Below are 24,196 nucleotides of genomic sequence, written 5' to 3'. Positions count from 1 at the left end.
GCCAGCGAGCGATTGCCGCTGGCAGGCTGGAGATCCACTCGCTTACCTTCTGTTCCTGTGAGCGCGCGCGCCTGTGTGCGCGCGTTCACAGGAAATCTCGCGTCTCGCGAGATGACGCGTAGATGCGTCGTTGTGCGCAGGGCTGCCGCCTCCGGACCGCACATCTGCGTTAGGCGGTCCGGAGGCGGTTAAAGGGAACCTGTCACCAGTTTTATGGTGTCCTAACTAAGGGCAACATAAATAAGTGACTGATTCGCTTAGCACAATGCTGGGTCACTTTCTTTAATTGACCCAGTCAATCTGCCAACATCTTGTATTGAAAAGCTCCAGCTGATAATGATGAGTCATGAATATTCATGAGCTCCTGACTCTCCCCGCCCATCTGCTGCTGAATGACAGTTTGTTTCCATAGGAATCAGCAGCAGGTTGGGAGGGGAGTGGCTATAGCTCTGAATTAAATATACGCTGGACTCGATGACATCACGCCAGACTCAAATCAGCTCATTAGCATGCGGCATCTTTGTGTGTATATTATGAGGTAACCATCTGTCACACCAGTAAGTGAATACATCTAAGGTACTTTGTAGTAGTTAATAATTGTATATAATTAGTTAGATTATAATCAAATATCCACATGACAGGTTCCCTTTAAACTTATTTCCTGTTTACATTCCTTCTTGCTAAAAGAGCAATCATGTGAGCCCACTCCTCCCACTTATATGGAGGGTATATAATGTGAAGCCCCCACCTAATAAATTAGAGTTATGCTTTGCCCTTATCTAGAGTGTCAGTGTTATTTCTCTCGCCGTGCGTGCACGTATCTATCTGATTTGGAGCAGTGCATCAACCTACCTGACCACTGATCAGAACCAGAACAATTGAGGACTTGCATTTCCCTTTCCCCATATGTATGGGAGATTGTGCTTAATGCCGGATTGTATTAAGAGACTGTTTTAATACTTTGGATGTACTGTTATCAGAAGTCATCTTCAGTAAAGTTCCACCTTGCATTTTTTTTCTTGGTTGCCTCAGTCTCAAGTTCCTCAACTAACACTACAGTAAATGGTTGTACCTCCATACAAAAGGTACTGGCGTCACGACTACAATGGACCTTGCCACTGGCACATTAATACAGACCATCAAGGGCACCTCAAACCACCATCTGGCCCGTGTCCCTTACACCAGAGTGTGCCCCAGAGAATTCTTCTGCCGTTCTCCTTTTCACTTTTATGCGAGCCTGCCCAGGGACGACATAACCGTGAGTAACCAGAACTGTATTCCCCTCGGCCCCCCTATTGCTCACACCGTGACCTCACACATAATCCCCTGCAAGGTCTGGCATACCGCACCAGCATGCCCTAATAGCTGTAGGCTGTGCAGGCATGCTGGGGGTTGTAGTTTTGCAACAGCTGGAGGGCCGCAGGTTGGGCATGCCTGTTTTTAACTATTTGCACTATATTGACACTTTAATGCACAGATATGAGTTGGATTTTTAACAACAGAATTATTGGATCAGGTTCTTTCACAATATGTTTTCTCAATCATGTATTTTTTGGAGATGAAATGTGGACTTTTTTGATGAAGTGAATGTTACTTGCATACACTATGATGTCACTACCTGTTTGGGCCTATTTAAAGTCACCATGTTTGTATGTTACAGTATGCTTGAAAAAAGCCCCCGGTGAGACCTGAAACGTTGCAGGTTTATGGACACGAGAATAAATCCACAGTTTTCCAGAATCGCGGTTGGAGGGAAGTGATCTCTTCTTCAGATTAATGTCTGTGCGCTCCTAGCCTTATACACACTATTCAGCCTCTTCAGAAAGAAAAGGAGACAATGAAACCTGTCGCTACTTTCAATATATACAAACTGGAAAGAATGGCGCGGTATTAGCAGGAGGTGCTCAAACCCACATGCAGTTGTGCATATATATAGGGGAGCAAATCCTGCACTTGTGGCCCGTTGCTAATGACGATCCCCAGCAAAAATGCATATAATGGAGGATGCCCGCAGCGGACCACAAGTACCACAATAGACATCCTACACAAGATAGCAATTATGTGGATGTGATAATCAATATAACAATATAATAGCAAAAACAGGTGCAGGACATGTCTGAGCCCAAGCACCGCGCCAAGGTTTCTCAAGTAGACCGGGACCTAACACTCTCCTACCTGAGCCATATGGGCAATACCAGGAGACAGTGGGCAAATTACAGGAGCATGAGGCCGATTCACAAACAGCTCACCAGTTACCTCCAGCATGTAACCATGCTTGCAATGGAAGGAGGGAGAAGTCTGCGAGTCCCACTCAAGACTGGCTGATATGGCCCAGGCCTCACAGGGGCACCTAAATGTGGCCTGTAGATGAAAAACAGGCATCTTCAGGCATCAATAGGCTACTTTCACACTAGCGTTTTTTGCGGATCCGTCATGGATCTGCAAAAACACTTCCGTTACAATGATGCAACCGCATGCATCCGTCATGAACGGATCCGTTTGTATTACCTGTAACATAGCAAAGACGGATCCGTCATAAACTCCATTGAAATTCAATGCGAGATGGATCAGTTTTTCATTTTGCCAGATTGCTTACATTGTGTGTCAGGACGGATCCGTTTATGCTCCGCTTCGTCAGGCAGACGGCAAAACGCTGCAGGCAGCCTCCAGAGCGGAATGGTGACTGAACGAAGGCAAACTGATGCATTCTGAGCGGATCCTTTTCCATTCAGAATGCATTAGGGCAAAACTGATCTGTTTTGGACCGCTAGTGACAGCCCTGAACGGATCTCACAAACTGAAAGCCAAAACGCCAGTGTGAAAATAGCCTAACAAACTGGGAAATAGAGCTCCTCAATAGAAAGTGAAATGAAAGTGAAAGTAAAAGGCAAACAGGGTGCGGCAGAAAAGACAGCGTAGTAACCCATAGTACAGTGTATATCGGCTCGATGATTACAGATGTAAGATGGGATTCATACAATACGTAACCCAGATGTTCCTCCTGGTGATAATCTTCAGTCTTCTCGGCCACTCTTCTGGTAAGTCTCACCTTTATCTGATTTTTGTGCCTGTTATAACTGCTAAGTGAGAGAAGAACTGCAAAAACTCATAGCCCAGCCCTGAGTGTAAAGCAGCAGAGTCTCACCAGGGACAAAGACTAAGTCTGGTACCTCCGTCCCTGGCATTGTGCCCTTTAGTAGCCCCTGCATTTATAATGCCCATCTGCAGTTAAAACCTCCATGTAGTGCCCCACATAGTGTCAGTATGTATGATGCCCCCTACTAGAATGTCTATGTATTATAATCCCCCTCTGTAGTGCCACCTGCATTATAATGCAACCCCCTATAGTGCTCCAGCCTGTAATGCCACCCCCTGTAGTGCTCCAGCCTGTAATGCCACCCCCTGTAGTGCTCCAGTCTGTAATGCCACCCCCTGTAGTGCTCCAGCCTGTAATGCCACCCCCTGTAGTGCTCCAGCCTGTAATGCCACCCCCTGTAGTGCTCCAGCCTGTAATGCCACCCCCTGTAGTGCTCCAGCCTGTAATGACACCCTACTATAGTGCTCCAGCCTGTAATGCCACCCTACTATAGTGCTCCAGCCTGTAATGCCACCCCCTGTAGTGCTCCAGCCTGTAATGCCACCCCCTGTAGTGCTCCAATCTATAATGCTAGCGCCTGTAGTGCTCCAGCCTGTTATGCCACCCCCTGTAGTGCTACAGCCTATAATGCCACCCCTGTAGTGCTCCAGCCTGTAATGCCACCCCCTGTAGTGCTACAGTCTGTAATGCCACCCCCTGTAGTGCTCCAATGCCACCCCCTGTAGTGCTCCAGCCTGTAATGCAACCCCAAAATGCCTGAACATATATATATATATATATATATATATATAAAATATAAATATAAACACTCACCTGTCTGCTGCTCTTCGCTGCCATCTAAGTTGCCACGTCACAACATTACACCACTGTGACCTCCTGCCCGCATCTAAAGCAGCACAATGGCGTGATCACAAATGTCTGTTTCCCAACACAGACATTTGTGACCACATCATCGCGCTGCCTGACCCGGAGCAGGAGGTAATGATGCTGTGGCCTAGAGATCTGAGCGGCAGGGACCGTAGCCACAGGTTCCCCTGCCAATGCCGTAAACTGCCATCCCCAAAAAGACAGGTCGGCTGCCGTCTGAGGTGAGGTGCTCATCTCGCTTCATGGTGGATACGGCCTTGCCCCCTTCCCCTACATTAAACTAATGTTAGGTCTACAATGGGCAATTGATGGGCCGATTATTGGGAACAAATGTAAGTATGAACACTAGTTCCCGATGAGGCCCACGTAAAGGTGCCACAGACCACCGGATGAAATCAATGTTTATGTGGACACCTACAGTAAATCATTGTTTCCTGCTCAGTCTCCTTAGTGCCTCCTGAGGTTTATATTTTATTGATATCATTTTGGAGTACAAATTAGTATTAAGCGAATTGAAGTCAAACAGATTGAATTGGATCCGAAATTCAGGAAGAATTCGATTCAACGCAAAGCCAAATTTCCTTGCGCTTCATGGTAACGAATGGATTTTCCCTGAAATGGCGGTAAAAACAAAAAATATACATACTCACCTCATCCTTTTGCGTGCAAAGAGACTGTTACGGCCCAAAACTCACACGGACTGACGTATGGTGTCACCACACCAGCGAGCTGGCTAGGCGCGGTGACGTCTTCAATACAGTCACCGGCCAGCGAGATGACGCCAATGCGCAATAATTCATGCAGTGACTTCAATGAAGATGGCTGCGACGGCCTTTACGCGAGCAAATTGATTAGGGGAGTATTTATTTTTACCCTGATTAAAGGGGTTATCCGAGCCTGGAAATGCCCCCCCCCCCCCCCCCCCCCCCCCCCCCCATATGCCCGGGCCCCTCACACTGATTCTGATTCCTGGCTCCCCGGGCCGCCCCTGGTCCCCGCACGGCTGCTGCTGCATCTCCACATGCGCGGCTAAAAACATCTGGTGTTGGGGTGGGGCAGCCATAGGCAGGCGTGACGGGGATGAGCATCCGTAGCATTGCGGGTGACGCTAGGGGGGCTCGTCCCCGTCACTGCCTGCCATTGGCTGCCCCACCCCGAAACTGGATGCTTTATTCCGCGCACGGGGAGAAGCAGCAGCGGCTGTGCGGGGACCAGGACCAGCGCAGGGAGCGGAGAGCCAGGTATGTAGAATCATTGTGAGGGGCCCGGGCATATGGGGGGGCATTTCCAGGCTTGGATAACCACTTTAAAGGGAACCTGTCACCTCCCAAAACCATCCCAAGCCTCCAGCAGTACCTGCGTGTAGCCAGCGGTGTGTTTCTGATGATGCCTTTCTTCCTGAAGGCAGATGCAGCAAAAGTGCTAAAAATGTTGTTTTATCCCTTGCCGGCGCACTTCTCCACACGTGCTTGAAGTCAAGGATGCAGCGGCCTCCCAGCTTCAAGTCGCGGTAACCACGGCCCCTTCCCTGCCCCTTCACTGTGTCTGACAGCTGTTAGTTCGGCTGGCTTTGTCAAACTCTCTGCATAAGCGCCGTCAGTCACAGCAAAGGGGTAGGGAAGGGCGCGCGGTTACCGTAACTTGAAGCATTTATTTACTTTTTATTATTCTGTATCGTCTTATATGAAGTCACACTTAGTAAATATATTTATTCACTTAGTCTGCGTAAGCTTTTTTGTTCTCAAATCTTTTGAATTCATGTTACACTCACACAAAGAAATAATGCTGCACGCATGCCACCTACACACCTCTCACACATAGAACATATGGCTTCACACATGGCGCTTATATACAGGACACATGTTACATGCACAACTTTTAGCCATTGGACACAAACACTTCCTTCTCTGACATGATCTGTCTGACAGTCACAAGCTCCCCATGCACTCTAGATTTTGGATGCTCTTAACCAGCAATAGTCTAAAATGGATGTTTCATCAACAGTCTGCATTTGCAGTTTCTTCTATCCCAAACTCCATTGGGTAGACACAGTCTTACAGACAGGATTTAACAAGACTCTTCCTAACCCTGGATATACTGTATTATTTTACACTAGACTGTAATGTGTGTATTTTGCACGTGTTTGTAGGACATACCACAAAAACTGGCACGCATCAGTTCTAAGTCAGGGAGGGCATAATAGGGGCATCGTGACTGCAGCTCTGTTATGGATACCTATTGATGGTGTCATGATGGGTGTTGATGGGGTGATAAAAGATGCTACTGACTGCCGTGTCTAAAGAAATAATCTCTCCAATCCAAGCCATTAACATGGGAAGTTGGTTGTCAGTTGCAACCAATTTCGGCATGTGATGATACGAGTGCAGCTCCTGAGCCCACAGCACTGTGCAGGAAGAGGTTAATGGGGTTTTCCCAATTGTGGTACAACTGTTCGATCATAAAGGGAAAGAGGTGACAACTGGGACTCTCTCCAATCCTAGGATTCTAGTTTGTGAAAGCTATGGAAAGTACTGTTTGATCTGGGTCTACCAGTTGTCAGACCCCATTAATATGACATAAATTGCATATATTATCAAAAAACCCTTAAAGAGGACCTGTCAGCTGTCTGGACATGTCTGTTCTAGTAAATACATATCTACAGCATCTTTACTTAAGACTCTCGTAGGGGTAGGCACTGTACCATTCCTCTGATATTCCTCCTGGAACTATGAATATGTTGACACACTGGGTGTAACCACTCCGGGTCGTGTCCCTACACTCTTCAATCAGAGCCTACAGTGTCAGACTATGTAGGGACACACCCCTAGTTGGCAATTTATTAATACATTTCTAGTAGGGATAATATAGGAAAGGCAGACTGCAGAGTTCTAAGAAAAGATGCTCCAGGCTTCTTATTTAGGGGCGACACTAATATTTACTAAAACAAACAGTGTCAGGGGAGCTGATGGGTCCTACTTAATGGTCAACCTAGCACAGAATTTGCCATTGTATAAATTCCAGCCTAGTCCCAACGATAGGAAGAAACTATCCTGGGTATGATGCACCTCCACTGATGGAACCTTTTGGTAAACATCTTAGTCGTATGAGGAGGCAAACCAAACTAGACATATAATTTTATCCTTTTTTGAAGAATCTGTGAAATTTCATATTTTGGTCTTATCTTGATCTTAAATTTATTTTTAATGCAACAAGATATTTCTATTACATTACTTTTGTACTATAAGGCGTAAATATCACATGTCATGTAAGTATGCTTTCTGTCTATCCTTCAGGTAAACTGGAAATACTCAAAAATGATTCCCCTATAAAGGCACTGGTGGGTGATGACATAACCGTCCCTTGTCACTTGACTGGCTACAAGAATTCATCTTTGACTACTTCTACTGTTGCGGTTCGCTGGACTATAGGAACAGTAAATAAACCTGTCCATTTCTTTGATGGTGAAAATTATACCCCATACAGATCTGGGTCATATATATCAGAAAGAAATCTTGTACGGGGAGATGCCAGTCTGTATATACCCAACCTTCAGTTCAGTGATGAAGGAGAATACACCTGTTATGTAATCGTCACTCCTCACGATGCCACTAGTAAAGTCACTGTGCAGGTGTCAGGTAAGTGCTGCTATCGGAGAGGAAAGAAGCTCATATAGTTCACCGAGCTCCAATCTGGAACAGTGTAGTCCAGAGCTGCACAATTCAACACTCCCAAAAAAATATGCATGTCCTATAACACATTAGCGCCATAAAGGTGCAGATTTGTGTCCTCCCAGCAGTATGCTGTGGCGCTGCTTTGGGGCCGCTTTAAAGACGCCAAAAAGGGCCTATAGGAAAGAGCGAAGCTAAGAAAAAGCACTCTCCTTTTCATGTCATACAGCATAAAACTATTACATTATTTTTTAAAATATTCATTTTAGCTATTCCTAGCATAATAATTTGTGTTGAGCGAAGCAAGCTTTGGATCAGTCACGCGCAACTTCGCAAATAACTTCCTTCAGCTCATCGGAGCCCCTACATTTTAATACTGCACGGAGGCAGATCTCTGTACAGTATTATTCCGAAGTTCTGAACGAAGCGACTTCGGATGAAGCATAATACTAATAATAATCTGTAGATCTGATCATAATTTATATTTTTTAGACCCATATTCTTAAATCCACTATTAAATCCACGGTAGTTGGGTATAAGGAAAAAAGGTCCAACCCTCAAATATACAACAATTCCTTTGGAAAAAGGACCTTGGCTGAATACACTTAAAACATCACTTTTACTAATAGAAATTAAACTCTAAACCCACATAGTGCTCAAATGAACGGTGCCTATTCCCTAAACAGAGAGGTAAAGGTTCCTGACGGAGTCGTCCCTATCGGGCAGGGTGCTCCGATTACTGCTAGGTAGGGACGGCATAGCCCCTATCCCAACCAATGTTAGGGCATTTATGTAGGACTATATAGTTTTTTGTCCCCAGAAGAGTTGCAGCAGTATACGGACCGCGCCGCCCGTCTATTTAGGACGGTTCAAAGGTAGCCACTTACCCGAGTATATCTTCAAAGAACTGGTAAGATTATTCCAATTTACACTGGCTACTGTCTACTGGTGTATATATATTTTTATCTCCAAATAATATTATTATTTTCTTTTCCACTTTTTCACCGTTCATTTGAGCTCTATGTGGGTTTAGATTTTAATTTCTATCAGTAAAAGTTATGTTTTAAATGTATTCAGCCAAGGTCCTAGACCCATATTCTTCCAAAACATAATGGGGCACATTTACTATAGTGTCCGCACCTGTTTTTATGCGTAAAATAAAGAGAGAGCTGGGCACTCACACTATCTGGAGTAGGTGGTACTTTCAATTCACAGTATAAGGCCTCATGCACACGACCGTTTTTTTTTTTTAAGGTCCGCAAAAATGGGGTCCGTAGGTCCGTGATCCGTGACCGTTTTTTCGTCCGTGGGTCTTCCTTGATTTTTGGAGGATCTACGGACATGAAAAATGAAAAAAAAATCTAAGTCAAGTTTGCCATTGAAATGATAGGAAAAAACGGACACGGATCACGGACACGGATCACGGACGCGGATGACAGGTCCGTAAACCGTTGGCCGTGAAAAAAATAGGACAGGTTTTTTTTCACGGCCAGGAAACACGGATCACGGATGCGGCTGCCAAATGGTGCATTTTCCGATTTTTCCACGGACCCATTGAAAGTCAATGGGTCCGCGAAAAAAAAACGGAAAACGGCACAACGGCCACGGATGCACACAACGGTCGTGTGCATGAGGCCTAAAGTAGATGTAACCGAACACGTTCAATGAAAATATATTAAATCTCAGCCTGACAGAACGTTAAATGTGGAAATAATAAAGTTTTTATTAGAATCAATCAAAAGGGTAATAGATAAAATCAGGCATACAGGGAATCAGAAGTGCGGGGAGGGATCAAGTAATAGACCGTCCGACACTCGTAGGCCTCTTTCACACGGGCGTCATGTTTTTTGCCCGGATAAGAGGCGGGTGCGTTGCGGGAAAATGTGCGATTTTTTTCGCGCGAGTGCAAAACATTTTAATGCGTTTTGCACTCGCGTGAGAAAAATCGCTCATGTTTGGTACCCAAACCCGAACTTCTTCACAGAAGTTCAGGCTTGGGATTGATGTTCTGAAGATTGTATTATTTTCCCTTATAACATGGTTATAAGGGAAAATAATAGCATTCTGAATACAGAATGCATAGTAAAATAGTACTGGAAGGGTTAAAAAAATTAAAAAGTTAACTCACCTTATCCTCTTGATCGCGTAGTTCCCGGTCTGTTCTTTGCTAGCTGTGGGCTAAATGACCTGTGGTGATGTCAGATCACATGCTGCAATCACATGGTCCATCACCATGGTGATGGAGCATGTGATCTGACATCACCACTGGTCCTTTAGCCCACAGCTAGTAAAGATCGGGAACTACGCGATCAAGAGGATAAGGTGAGTTAACTTTTTTATTTTTTTAACCCTTCCAGCACTATTGTACCATGCATTCTGTATTCAGAATGCTATTATTTTCCCTTATAACCATGCTATAAGGGAAAATAATACAGTGAATAGACTGTCACCTAGAACCCATGCGTGAAAATCGCACCGCATCCGCACTTGCTTGCGGATGCTTGCGATTTTCACGCAACCCCATTCACTTCTATGGGGCCTGCATTGCGTGGATTATCGCACCGCAACGCACAGAGGAGCATGCTGCGATTTTCACGCAACGCATAAGTGATGCGTGAAAATCACCGCTCATGTGAACAGCCCCATAGAAATGAATGGGTCAGGATTCAGTGCGGGTGCAATGCGTTCAACTTACGCATCGCACCCGCGCGGAAAACTCGCCCGTGTGAAAGGGGCCTTAGTGTTGGAACACACTGATAAAGGTGTAGCCTGTAGCAACAGGGTAATAATAACACTACACTTAGTACAGGGACTAGCAATGCTGATCTAATCCACTTGACAATTCCTAATGCTCTGTATGGTGAGCTGTACAGTGGATGGTCAGCAGGGTTGAAGCAGCTATAGTGGGTCCTGGTGCACCCTATTAGCACTACCCTGTTAAGTGAGCGGTATGTAACGCTTCAATACGCTCAAAGCCAGACAGCCAGTGTGAATAGGATATCACTTATTTAAGCTGCCCTATCTATTGAGCGATGAATGACACATTAAATCGCTCAATGCGTTTCTGCATGACTTGTGTGTCATGTGTCATCAGGAGCGAACATAATTCATAACAGTGTCAGATATGAGTGAAGCTGTCGCACTGTAGCGTGCATACATCGGCGCTGTGATGGCCGTGTGCGGCCAAACACACGCCGGATATAAATAATCTAACACCCGCCCCCAGAAGGTATGTGCCGGCGTCAGTCACCAATCAGGGAAGGAGGCGCGTCCTCCGACACGCTCCCTGACGTGGCCGTCGCACAATGGAGCGTAATACACTGTCGGGGAGGAGCACAAGTATGCTCAAATGTATGGGGGAACAATCATAGGCGGTATGTAGTATCGAGTGACATCGCTGTAATTAATCAGGATATATAACGGAGGCCAATGTAAGAGAAGTAACACGATGTAATAATCAAATTAAGCAACGAACAGACATACATAATGGAGGGTATTCAATGTGATGAGGATACTTGGCTTGCCAGCCTAGATATGGAGGCCTTGTACAGCTCCATTCCACATGACACTGGTTGTGTAGCTGTGCCGGCCTTCCTTCAACAGAGGGGCGAACATCTTAATCGACACAACGCTTTTGTGATGGATTTATTGGACTTTGTCCTGAGTCACAATGTGTTCCTCTTTGACCGTAAAGTTTTCCACCAGCTCAGGGGAGTTGCGATGGGCAGTCCGTGTGCCCCAACTTACGCAAATCTCTACCTGGGCTGGTGGGAAAGAGAGGTCGTCTTTAGTGAAGCTATGGAACAGTACACATCGTCGATATTAATCTGGATCAGATATATCGACGACGTGTTTATACTGTGGAAGGGGACCAAGGATTGTTTTATTCAATTCATAGCTGAGCTTAACAATAACCAGCTGGGTCTGTTCTTCACGTCTGACATTAATGAGCATGAAATCACGTTCTTGGATCTGACTGTTGCTGTGGGGACAGATAAGAAGATCACCAAAAATCTGCTCCGCAAGCAGACTGCTACCAACAGCCTGCTGAGGTGGGATAGAGGGCATCCCCTAGCCCTCAGGAGTGGCATCCCGAAGGGCCAATACCTGAGGGCTAGGAGGAATAGCTTAGAAATGAGGGATTTTAAGGTGGCCGCAAACGATCTGAGGACTCTGTTCATGCGCAGAGGTTATCCTCAACATACTTTCAAAAGAGCATACCATCACTCTATGAGTATTAGCCGTGATCAATTACTGGTCCCCAAGCAAAGGTTGCATGGTCAGAACACTCCAAGGATTATAGCCACGTATGATAAAGCGGAGAAACGGGTACGTGAGATCCTTCAGAGACACTGGCCCATTTTACAGTCAGATCCGGACATTGGTGAGTTAGTGTTAGACCGTCCCCCTATCACATATCGGCGCAGTTCAAATATACGCGACCGCCTGGTTCATAGCACTTACCTACACCCAACACCTGATACATGGCTAAAAAATACACTAACTGGGACCTTTCCATGTGGAGCATGTGTTATCTGTGGCAATATTATGAAAGGGACATTCTTCACTAGTCATGTGACTAAGGAAAGATTTTCCATCAGATCTTTCATCGGATGCACATCAGTGGGAGTTGTGCATTTATTGACTTGTCAATGTGGTGTGCAATATGTGGGTAAGACTAGACGTGAGCTGAGGAGACGTATTGGCGAACACCTACTCGACAATAAAAATAACCGTGACACATGTGTGGCACGCCATGTTTGTGATCATCATGGCGGTAATCCAGATGTGCTTAAGGTTCAGGGGATTGAGCACATTGTGACATCCATTCACGGAGGGGACATTGATGTGCCGCTGCTCCGCAAGGAAACCGAATGGATCTTTAAGTTAGATACTGTATACCCTAAGGGATTAAATGAGGCCGTCTCATTTTCCTGCTTTATCTAGGACAGTGAGGATGAACCTTTTACAGACAGAGTGCCCAAACTGCAACCCAAAACCCACTTATTTATCGCAAAGTGCCAACACAGCAATTTAATCTGAACACTACAGTGCAATATAGTATATCTTCCATGTACTTTACCTAGAATAGCTTGCCTACATTCAATGCGCTGCCTGTGCTGTTCATAGTGCGCCCTGCGTTGATGAATGGCAGGAAAAGTCTAAGGCATATTGGTACAACTTAGACTTTTTCCAGTCCGCGGGTGCCCACAGAGAGGGCTCTGAGTGCCACCTCTGGCACCTGTGTCATAGGTTCGCCATCACTGATCTAGGAGGTCATGGGGCGGCAGATATGGTCCTGATGTGTATCAGCCATCACTTTGTCATTACTAGAGACTCTGGTCGTGACATATGCAGTGTGTGATTTTAAGTATGATATCATCCCGTATCATTTATGGGGTGGTACACTCCATGTTAGTTGTCTTCTCCATTATGTATGGCAGTTTGTTGCTTAATTTGATTATTACATCGTGTTACTTCTCTTACATGGGCCTCCGTTATATATCCTGATTAATTACAGCGATGTCACTCGATACTACATACCGCATATGATTGTTCCCCCATACATTTGAGCATACTTGTGCTCCTCCCCGAGAGTGTATTACGCTCTATTGTGCGACGGCCACGTCAGGGAGCGTGTCAGAGGACGCGCCTCCTTCCCCGATTGGTGACTGACGCCGGCACATACCTTCTGGGGGCGGGTGTTAGATTATTTATATCCGGCGTGTGTTTGGCTGCACACGGCCATCACAGCGCCGATGTATGCACGCTACAGTGCGACAGCTTCACTCATATCTGACACTGTTATGAATTATGTTCACTCCTGATGACACATGACACACAAGAGTCATGCAGAAACGCGTTGAGCGATTTAATATGTCATTCATCGCTCAATAGATAGGGCAGCTGAAATAAGTGATATCCTATTCACACTGGCTGTCTGGCTTTGAGCGTATTGAATCGTTACATACCGCTCACTTAACAGGGTAGCGCTAATAGGGTGCACCAGGACCCACTATAGCTGCTTCAACCCTGCTGACCATCCACTGTACAGCTCAACATACAGAGCATTAGGAATTGTCAGGTGGATTAGATCAGCATTGCTGGTCCCTGTACTAAGTGTAGTGTTATTATTACCCTGTTGCTACAGGCTACACCTTTATCAGTGTGTTCCAACACTGAGAGTGTCGGACGGTCTATTACTTGATCCCTCTCCGCACTTCTGATTCCCTGTATGCCTGATTTTATCTATTACCCTTTTGATTGATTCTAATAAAAACTTTATTATTTTCACATTTAACGTTCTGTCAGGCTGAGATTTAGTAGGTGGTACATTATTAATAATATATAAGAAAATAAAATTCGTGGCATACTGTACACATTTGATAATGAAATGAACCTGTCTAAGGGTGCTGGCACACAGCGCAGTTCTGACATGCATTCAGGATGCAGTTTTTCTTTATTGTAGCGAGCTGAAATTACTTAAATCATTACCACAATGCAGAACACCAGGGTTTAATGAGGCTGCTAAACTGAAAACTGCATCCTGAATGCATGTCAGAACTGCACTGTGTGCCATCACCCTAAGGCCTCATTCACACGGCCGTTGTGCGACCGTTCCGTGCATTGGGGATCGCAATTTGCGGTCCACAATGCACGGGCAACATCCATGAGGCGGCCGGGACGGATCGAGACCCATTCAACTTGAATGGGTCCGTGATTCCGTGCCTCCGTTCCGCACCGCATCTCCTGGATTGCAGACCCATTCAGGTGAATGGGTCCGCATCCGGGATGCGGGGTGCACACGGCCAGTGCCTGTGTATTGCGGACTCACTGTGTGCGGTCCGTAATACGGCCACTGCCGAGCAACGGCCGTGTGCATGAGACCTTACTGAAAAAGAACCACCAGAACCAATAAAAATACACTGAGTCTAATTCATCAACGGCAAAAGACTGACAGCGAATGAAATACACCTAATTTTACATCTAAAAACAGGCGAGCTTGATAAATGACCCCCAATGAGTTTAAACTCTCAGGCCGGGTTCACATGTGATTCATTACCTGCAAATTTGCCATTGTGGATTTTCAAGCAACAAATACTAGCAATGTGGATTAGAAGTTCTCAATTCTCATCTACACGCTGTGTAAAAAAACCTGCAGCATAAATTGGCCTCTGGTGAGGATTTTAAATCTGCAGCGTGTCAATTTATGCTGCAGATCTCACCCTTTGCAATCGAGAGGCTGAAGTCTGCTGGCTTTTCCGCGGCAAAAACTGTATGTAATACATGCAGTTTTGCTGCAGTTTTTGCTGTGGAAATGCAGCAAAAACCTCACTAGATGTTTGAAGACTTAGTACAGCAAGCACAGCGATTTTTGGAAACTTTCTGCAACAAAATCTGTTATGCCTCTTTCACAGGGGCGTCCCGGATTTGCTCCGGATGCGTCGCGTATGCATTGCGGGAAACTCGCATGAGTGTGCACGCAATTTCAGACAGTTTTGACTGCGATTGCGTTGCATTCAGTTTTTTCCACGCGAGTGCAATGCATTTTGCATGCACGTGATAAAAAGCTGTCACACCCTCTGCACTTTTTGATTGACAGAGCCGTGGTCCTGTCAAAGTGCAGAGAGAGCAGCACCTCTAGGTGTAACGACAACGCCCCCATTGCTCTTAGATGCTCATTTGCATATATTAAAACATAATTTTTCACAGCTTCATAGGTACAATTCTGCTGACAGATGCCCCTTAAGGACCAGTAACATGTCCCCCTTTCTTTTCCAGCAATCATAACTTTTACATTTTTTTCTTCACTTTAATTTTTTTATCACTATCAAAACGCAAGGAAAACTATACATATACGGTATCGCCGGATTCGTACTGATCTGTAGAATAAAAGTAACTGGTCAGTTTTATCGTAGATTGAACGTCGTAATGAAAAAACCCGTAAAACTGTGGTGGAATCGCTATATTTTTGCAATTTTACCCCATTTGGAATTTTTTTCCCGCTTCCCACTACATCATATGCAATATTAAATGGTGGCGTTAGAAAGCACAACTTGTCCCACAAAAAAACAAGCCCTCATACGGCTATGTGAACAGACAAATAAAAAAGTTATGGCTTTGGGAAGGCAGGGAGCGCAAAACAAAAACGACAAAAAAAACTACAAAAAAACTTTGGTCCTGAAAGGGTTAAAGGGGTTATCCCATCTTAGACGATGGGGGCATATCGCTAGGATATGCCCCCATTGTCTGATAGGTGCGGGTCCCACCTCTGGGACCCGCACCTACAAGGAGAACGGAGCCATGGAGAGTTGCGGCTGGAGGACCCCGGGTTTCCTTGTGTCCGTCCACCACCAGGCGCAGCTCCCCGCCTCTCCCATTGAAGTGAATGGGAGCGCATCGCGCATGCGCTGCCACCGCTCCCATTCATTTCTATGGGGCCGACGGAAATACCCGAGCCAGTGCTCGGCTATTTTCGGCTGCTCCATAGAAATGAATAGAAGACGGCCGCGCATGCGCAGTGCGCCCTCCTCAAATTTTTCTGCTCCGTTCTCCTTGTAGGTGCGGGTCCCAGAGGTGGGACCCGCACCTATCAGACAATTGGAGCGTATCCTAGCGATATGCCCCCATTGTCTAAGATGGGATAACCCCTTTAAGGTACATGTTTCTTGATGCAGTTATGAAAGCAAAATCAGGAGTGTAACATAAACAATAGTGTCAGCAATTTGCTCTACAGTCCTGAGGGATCTTGACCAGATGGAATATCCTTCAGTCCCCACACACATCAATGTGCACTGGACATCCAAGACCCTGTCACCGGTTCTCCTTACCTAGACCACTTCTGGTAGGTACTAACCACTGAATACCGGGAACACCCTACAACAATGGGTCTGGGCATCTCCACAAAGGCCAGTCATCTCGCCACAGCAATTTTATAAATCGAGTGTTTACCTGCTGACAAATACATCACAACCAATGACAGACACCGTTGTCACAAGATAATCAATGTTGTTCACTTCGCCTGACAGATCAGTGATTTTAATGTTTGAACCAGCAATATTATAAATGTCAAATAATTAGCATTATAATTTACATGTCTCTCTCTTCAGCTATGCCATCTTGTAGGCTCAGTGACTCCACACTAGTAATGGATCCTGACACGGAGAGATCTGTCACTTGTTATGTGAGCGGCTTCTATCCAGAAAGTGTGGAAATACAATGGCTGATGTACAGTAAAGCTTCCTCCAAACAATCTGAACGGAATAGCCAGACCTACACCAGTGTGCCCGTCCAGAACCACGATGGGACCTACAATGTGACCAGTGTCCTGTCTATGAGACCTGTGAGCACAGATGAGGACGGAGACGTGTATTCCTGTGTAGTCTCCCACAGGTCGCTGAAAGATCGTCTGACATCTAATGTTACTCTCTCAGTGAACTCTATTAGAAGTAAGTATCCAAGTCATTAGGAATGTTCTTGTAATGCACATTACACCAACCTTTATGGCCACTGAACATTAACCTCCTAAAGCCTCATTCACACTCTCAAGAATGTTACTTGCATTTTTAACCCCTTAAGCCTCATTCACACGGCCGTTGTTTGGGTCCGCATCCGAGCCGCCGTTTTTGTGGCGCGGATCCGAACCAATTAACTTCAATGGGGCCGCAAAAGATGCGGAGAGCACTCCGTGTGCTGTCCGCGTCCGTTGCTCCGTTCCATGGCCCCGCAAAAAAAAAATAGAACATGTCCTATTCTTGTCCGTTTTTCGGACAAGAATAGGCATTTCAACAATGGGCTGCCCATTCCGCAAATTGCGGAAGGCAAATGGGCGGGATCCGTTTTTTGCGGATCCGCGGTTAGCGGACCGCAAAAAAACTGCACAGTCGTGTGCATGAGGCCTTAGTGACATAAGTGTAATTTTTCTTACCGTAAATTCTCTTTCCTTTAGTCCAAAGCAGCAGCACCCACGGGGATTTCTAATCCTCCTGAAAATGTAGGACAGGAGATGTCAATTAATCAATTTAACACAGCTCCTATAAAACTGCCTAACTTAGTCCCTCCTATTGTGTACTTCCAACTGAACTTCCAGTCATAATAAACAAAAAAAAATAACACTCAAGGTAAGTTTCAACAATCACTTTATTGGGTGGGTAAGTATGTGCTGCTGCTTTGGACTAAAGGAAAGAGAATTTACGGTAAGAAAAATTACACTTTCCTTGTCGTCCTACAGCAGCAGCACCCACGGGGATTTAGCAAGTAATCCTACAGGGAGGGCTCTCCATTATACCGCGGACTGTATTACCGCTTTGCCGAAAGCCATCTCTCCTGTTTGTCTCATATCCAGTCTGTAATGCTTCACAAACGTGTTGGACGAGCTCCAGGACGCTGTTCTACAGATCTGGTCTATGGGGACAGATTTTTTCTCTGCCCATGACGTGGCTATAGCGCGAGTGGAATGAGCCCTTATGGGTTTTGGCGCTTCTGATCCATTAAGTTCATAGCAGATAGTGATAGTTTCTCGTATCCATCTGGATATTGAGGGCTTTGTTAGTTTTTCCCCCTTGTTCTTCCCTGAATATGATATAAACAGGTGGTCTGTCTTCCTAAATTGTCCTGTTCTCTGGACATATATTTTTAATGCTCTGCCCACATCCAGGGAGTGAAGTCTACACTCCTCCTCTGAAATCGGATCCGGGAAAAAAACGGGCAACTCAATCTGCTGATTTAGATTCGCAAAAGAAGGAACTTTCGGTTGAAAGGAAGGTAAAGTCCTCAGCAATACTTTATCTTGAAGAAAAATTGTGTAAGGCTCAGCACATGCCAGGGCCTGAATTTCACTCACCCGCTTGGCTGAAGTGATTGCCACTAAAAAACAGACCTTGAGGGACAAAAACTTTATCTCTGACTCTTGAAGTGGTTCGAAGGGAGCATTGCAAAGCTGATCTAGAACCACGCAGAGGTCCCACTTTGGGATCGGGTCGATGACCTGTGGCTTAAGCCTCCTTACCGCCTTGACAAACCTCTGTATTAGAGGCTCCTGTGATAATCTCCTTCCCAATGCAGCTGATAGGGCAGATATCTGGACTTTAATCGTGCCAGGCCTCAAGCCTTTTTAGAACCCCTGCTGCAGAAAATTCAGAATATCCTGAATAGTTGGAGACTGAGATGGTACTCCATTCTTCTCGCACCAAAGATTGAAGGTTTTCTTGATTCTTAGGTAAGCTCTATTTGTAGAGCCTGCTCTAGATTGTAGCAGGGTTCTTATCACTGCCTCGGACAGGCCCTCTTGTATTAAAAGGGGGCAGTCAACATCCATGCTGTCAACTGCAGGTGGCGTAAATGCGGACAACATCTGTCGCCCTGCATCACCAGGTGCGGAATCTGTGGGAGCTTCCAAAGGGTGTTCTTGCTCATCACCACCAGTGAGGCAAACCATGCCCTCTTGGGCCAGTACGGACAGATTAGAATTGTTGAGACCTGGTCCCGTCTGATCTTCTGCAAGACCTTGGGGATCATAGGTATGGGCGGAAATATGTAGGCCAGTGTGAAGTCCCACGGGACTGAGAGGGCATCCAACCTCCAGGGGTTGTCCCCCTTGAATAGGGAGCAAAACAGAGGAACCTTTGCATTGTTCCGAGTAGCCATTAGATCTATCTGGGGACGCCCCCAGCGCTTCATGAGCTGCGCAAATATTTGTGGGTCCAATGACCATTCTCCCGGAAGGGGTAAGTCGCGGCTTAGTCTGTCGGCTACTACATTGCTCCTCCCTCTGATGTATACAGCTGACAGCTGTTGGATATTGGCCTCTGCCCATCCGAAGATCCGTTCCGCCTCTTTGAGGAGGGCTAAGGATCTGGTACCTCCCTGGCGATTTAGGTACGCAACGGTGGTTTTGTTGTCCGATTTTATCTTTATGGCTTGATCCCGGACCATAGGATGGAACTGCGTTAGAGCATTGTAGACTGCTCTCATCTCTCTGAGATTTGACGACATTAGTCTCTCTACTGGGGTCCAAGTACCTTTCACCCTCTGCCCCTTCATGTGGGCACCCCAACCTGTAGCTGAAGCATCGGTTGTGATTTCGGTCCATACGGGAAGGGCAAACGTCCTGCCATTGTTCACAGCCATCCACCACCTCAGGGAGTTTCTTGTCTCCTTTGAGACTATTGTCATTTGATCCAGAGAATTGTTGTCTCTGTCCCATTTCTGTAGTATCTCCCACTGTAACTGCCTCGTGTGCCAATTTGCCCACAGAATTGCCTGGCTGGCAGCAGTCATGAGACCGAGCGTCCTCATCATCTGACGAAAGGAAATCGGTCTGATCTGTCTCAACAATCGTATATTCTGGTGCAGAACATTCATCCTGTTCATAGGAAGAGAAACAGTCATTGCCTTGGTGTCCAGGATAAACCCCAGAAACTGCTTCTGCTGGGCTGGTCTGATACTGGATTTCTCTGTATTGACTAACCAGCCTAGAGACTGGAGTCTGTCGAATATTACCTGGAGATGTGCGTTGAGAATCTCCACACTTGACCCCTTCACCAGCCAGTCGTCCAAATATGGGATTACTGTTATTCCCGATTCTCTGAAGCCTGCTACTACTGCCGCTATCACCTTTGTGAGGTGAATGGGGCTGACGAAATCCCGAACGGGAGAGAAGTAAACTGCAGGTGATGTAGTTGTCCCCTTAAGAAGACCGCAATGCGAAGGAACTTTCGGTAACCCTTGTGAATGGGGATGTGTAAATACGCATCCTTTAAATCTATTGTAGCAAGGTAATCTCCTGGGTCCAGTAGACTTAGTGCGGACTGAACTGTCTCCATACGGAATTTCTTCTTCCGTATGAATCTGTTGAGATACCTTAGGTCTACAATAGTTCTCCACCTCATCTGGGGCTTTGGAACTAGAAAAACCTTTGAATACACTCCTTGGAAGATTTCTTCTTCCGGAACAGGTTCCAGAACATTCATCTGAATGAACTCCTTTATAGCCTGTTCTATTAGGAATTGCTTCTGACCTTATAACCTTTGTGTTATGACATACCTGTCTGGGGGCCTGGCCTGTAGCTCTATACGATAGCCATTTCTTACGGCATCTACGACCCATTGATCCTTTACTACCTTCTCCCATTCTATATGGAAAGTAGGTCAATCTGCCCCCTACAGGCATACCTCTGGCGTCAGAATTCCAGCTTGCGTCTGGGGGGTGGAGCTCCTCTTCCACGGCCTCTTCCCCGCAGTGTAGAGGCTCCTCTGGAGCTACCTCCTCGTGACACGGATGTTTCTCCTCCATCTGATCTTCTGCGTCCCGTGCCTCTATTCGCTGTGCGAAAGGAAGAATACCACTTTCTCCTGGAAACATAAGGAAGGGATTTACCTTTTTTGTCTGACAAGTTCTCCATGAGTGTGTCTAGCTCAGGCCCAAAGAGTTTATTTGGACGGTATTCCATGGCACACAGTGTACTCTTAGAGTGGGCATCTGCCCCCCAAGGCTTTATCCATAGGGATCTTCTGCCTGTAGTAGACAATGCCATGGATCTTGCAGCATATCTTGCTTGTTGTACCGACACATCACAAAGAAAGTCAGAGGCCAGAGCTATCTTCTTAAAGAATAATAAGATGTCATCTCTAGGTACGCCCTTATCTATGTCCTCCTCCATCTGGAGAAGCCATGATCTCAGGTTCTTGGCAACCGCATAAGAAGCAAGTGCTGCTTTAGACTGCCCTGAGGCCGTGATATAACTGCGGCGTAGGGCATTCTCTATCCTCTTATCCATTGGGTCTGTAAAATTAGAGCCATCTTCACTTGGAACCAATGTACGTCTGAACAGCTTTGAAACTAGCGAACGTCAACCTTGGGGGGCTCTCCCCACTGTCTCTCCTCTTCTTGGTCAATCACATACATGGACTTGAACCTTTTATTAAATATTGGCCCCTTATCTGGTGTCTTCCACTCGTTGACCATAAGTTTCTTCACTAAGGGGTCAACTGCGAATGCTCTAGATTTTTTAGGGATACCGTCCTCACCGACTATTTCAGTCTGCACTACACACTCGGGCTCAAGAGATTTGAACAATCTTGACATTCTTTGCAACGGAAATAAATTTATTTCCTGATCACTCTCCTCTGATTCTGAGGAGTTAACTTCGTCTATGACTCTATATTCCTCAAACATGTCGGACTCTCTGGGAGAAGAATCCATTCTAGTAGTAGCCGCCGGTCTTAACTCTGTCTGAGAAGCTTCAGTTTCATTGTCTTTGAACTGCTTAAACGCATCATGTACAAAGTCCTTCATCCATAATAACATGTCTTTATTAGATAAGGGCTGATCCTCTACAGGAAAGTCATTAGTTCTGCAATTTAGGCAGAAATAAAATTCACTGCCATCAGGCAGGGGGGTGTTACATGATCTGCAAGACATATGTTTTCGCTTCCCAGCGGACTTCCTTGTGGTGGGGCCTCTATCCTCAGAACCGTGAGACATTTTTCTATAATAGAGCAGAGAAGCATTAGTTTAATCTGCTCTAAAATGACTATAACTTAATTACTTTATTATACAGAAAGTTTAAGAACAGAGAAACCACCACTGAATACTGTATTGTGAGTGAGTGAAATTTTAGCAACCATCCACTAGATGGCAGCAACACCCTGCAGCCCGGCCAGCCTGAATCTCACTCACTCCTCCTAGCAAGATAAGATTGCTTCCGCAACACAGCAGAGAGCTCCGGAGGTAAAAACAACATTCTCAAGGATTACTTACCTCGTGGGAGCGTGGCAAAAGCGCAGCAGAGCGGCGCTGAATGATGGACGCCAGCAACTTTTATCTCTCCCTCCCTCCTCCCTGCTAGGCGGCACACGCACAAGACACACGCAGCCAGCGGGGGGAGGTGGAACCACCTGAGGGATGCACCACCTGGTAAGTTACCTAAGAGCCGCAGCCCTATACAATTAATGCAGCGCAGAACTAGCGTCTCCTAATGATATAAGAACAGGACACCAGTCCTGAGAGGAATAGCGGAGGGAAAGCAAGATCATAAAAGAACAAAATACTTCCCAACATCTCCCCTTCTCCAGAAGGCTGTCCTTTCCCAGGAAGGACAGAAAAAAACACAATAGGAGGGACTAAGTTAGGCAGTTTTATAGGAGCTGTGTTAAATTGATTAATTGACATCTCCTGTCCTACATTTTCAGGAGGATTAGAAATCCCCGTGGGTGCTGCTGCTGTAGGACGACAAGGAAATTAAATTTAAAGTCACAGAAAATAATGCACTATAGTAATAGATGCAAACATAACATATGGACTAAGCCCTCACTCTAATGATAAAATCTGAGACTCTTAGCCAATACATTTTGATCAAAATACATCTGTGCCCACCTACCCAGCGCTAAGGTGGTCTCAGTTCAGGCGGGTTAGTATTCACTCAATAATATTGTAGGCGATAGGCATAGGCGTGCGCAGCCTATTGCATTAGGGTGTGCACCCTAAAGCACAAACACACACGCCCCGCGCACGTGTGTATATATATATATATATATATATATATATGAAACCGGACAGCACTCCAGATAAAAATAAGTGGTTTATTCACCCATGTGGTGTAGGCAACGTTTCAGCTCATACAAAGAGCCTTTTTCAAGCAGCCTTTGTATGATCTGAAACGTTGCCTAAACTTTTCTTTAGAGTTTAAAGCAGTTTCAGCACTATAATAAAATAATTTACTTACAAAAGAAGCTATTCAGTCGTCTGCTGTGCCGTCCCCTGCTTGCTTCCGCGGATCTTCCCCTCCTTTCAGTCTCTCCATAGTGCGCAGGTGCACTGTTATGGTGGATCTGTGGGTGACACAGTGTTATGGTGGATCTGTGGGTGACACAGTGTTATGGGGGATCTGTGGGTGACACAGTGTTATGGGGGATCTGTGGGTGACACAGTGTTATGGGGGATCTGTGGGTGACACAGTGTTATGGGGGATCTGTGGGTGACACAGTGTTATGGTGGATCTGTGGGTGACACAGTGTTATGGGGGATCTGTGGGTGACACAGTGTTATGGGGGATCTGTGGGTGACACAGTGTTATGGGGGATCTGTGGGTGACACAGTGTTATGGGGGATCTGTGGGTGACACAGTGTTATGGGGGATCTGTGGGTGACACAGTGTTATGGGGGACCTGTGGGTGACACAGTGTTATGGGGGACCTGTGGGTGACACAGTGTTATGGGGGACCTGTGGGTGACACAGTGTTATGGGGGATCTGTGGGTGACACAGTGTTATGGGGGATCTGTGGGTGACAGTGTTATGGGGGATCTGTGGGTGACACAGTGTTATGGGGGATCTGTGGGTGACAGTGTTATGGGGGACCTGTGGGTGACACAGTGTTATGGGGGATCTGTGGGTGACACAGTGTTATGGGGGATCTGTGGGTGACAGTGTTATGGGGGATCTGTGGGTGACACAGTGTTATGGGGGATCTGTGGGTGACAGTGTTATGGGGGACCTGTGGGTGACACAGTGTTATGGGGGACCTGTGGGTGACAGTGTTATGGGGGATCTGTGGGTGACACAGT

At 46.0% G+C, this 24,196-nt stretch overlaps 1 protein-coding gene across 1 annotated transcript in view; it reads left to right on the top strand.

The window, feature by feature from the left end:
- The first annotated feature begins 2,892 nt into the window (after positions 1 to 2,892).
- The window catches only part of LOC122920190 (natural cytotoxicity triggering receptor 3 ligand 1-like), a 162,888-nt gene continuing 141,584 nt past the window's right edge, over positions 2,893 to 24,196 (top strand). Inside the window, exons 1-3 of the mRNA XM_044269464.1 lie at positions 2,893 to 3,038; positions 7,258 to 7,599; positions 16,743 to 17,081. Coding sequence (XP_044125399.1) covers positions 2,966 to 3,038; positions 7,258 to 7,599; positions 16,743 to 17,081 — 754 coding nt within the window. The 5' untranslated portion in view covers positions 2,893 to 2,965. The remainder of the gene's footprint in view (positions 3,039 to 7,257; positions 7,600 to 16,742; positions 17,082 to 24,196) is intronic.

This window comes from Bufo gargarizans, chromosome 10, assembly GCF_014858855.1.
Source record: "Bufo gargarizans isolate SCDJY-AF-19 chromosome 10, ASM1485885v1, whole genome shotgun sequence".
Taxonomy (NCBI): Eukaryota; Metazoa; Chordata; class Amphibia; order Anura; family Bufonidae; genus Bufo; species Bufo gargarizans.
This window is presented reverse-complemented; position numbering and strand designations above follow the sequence as displayed.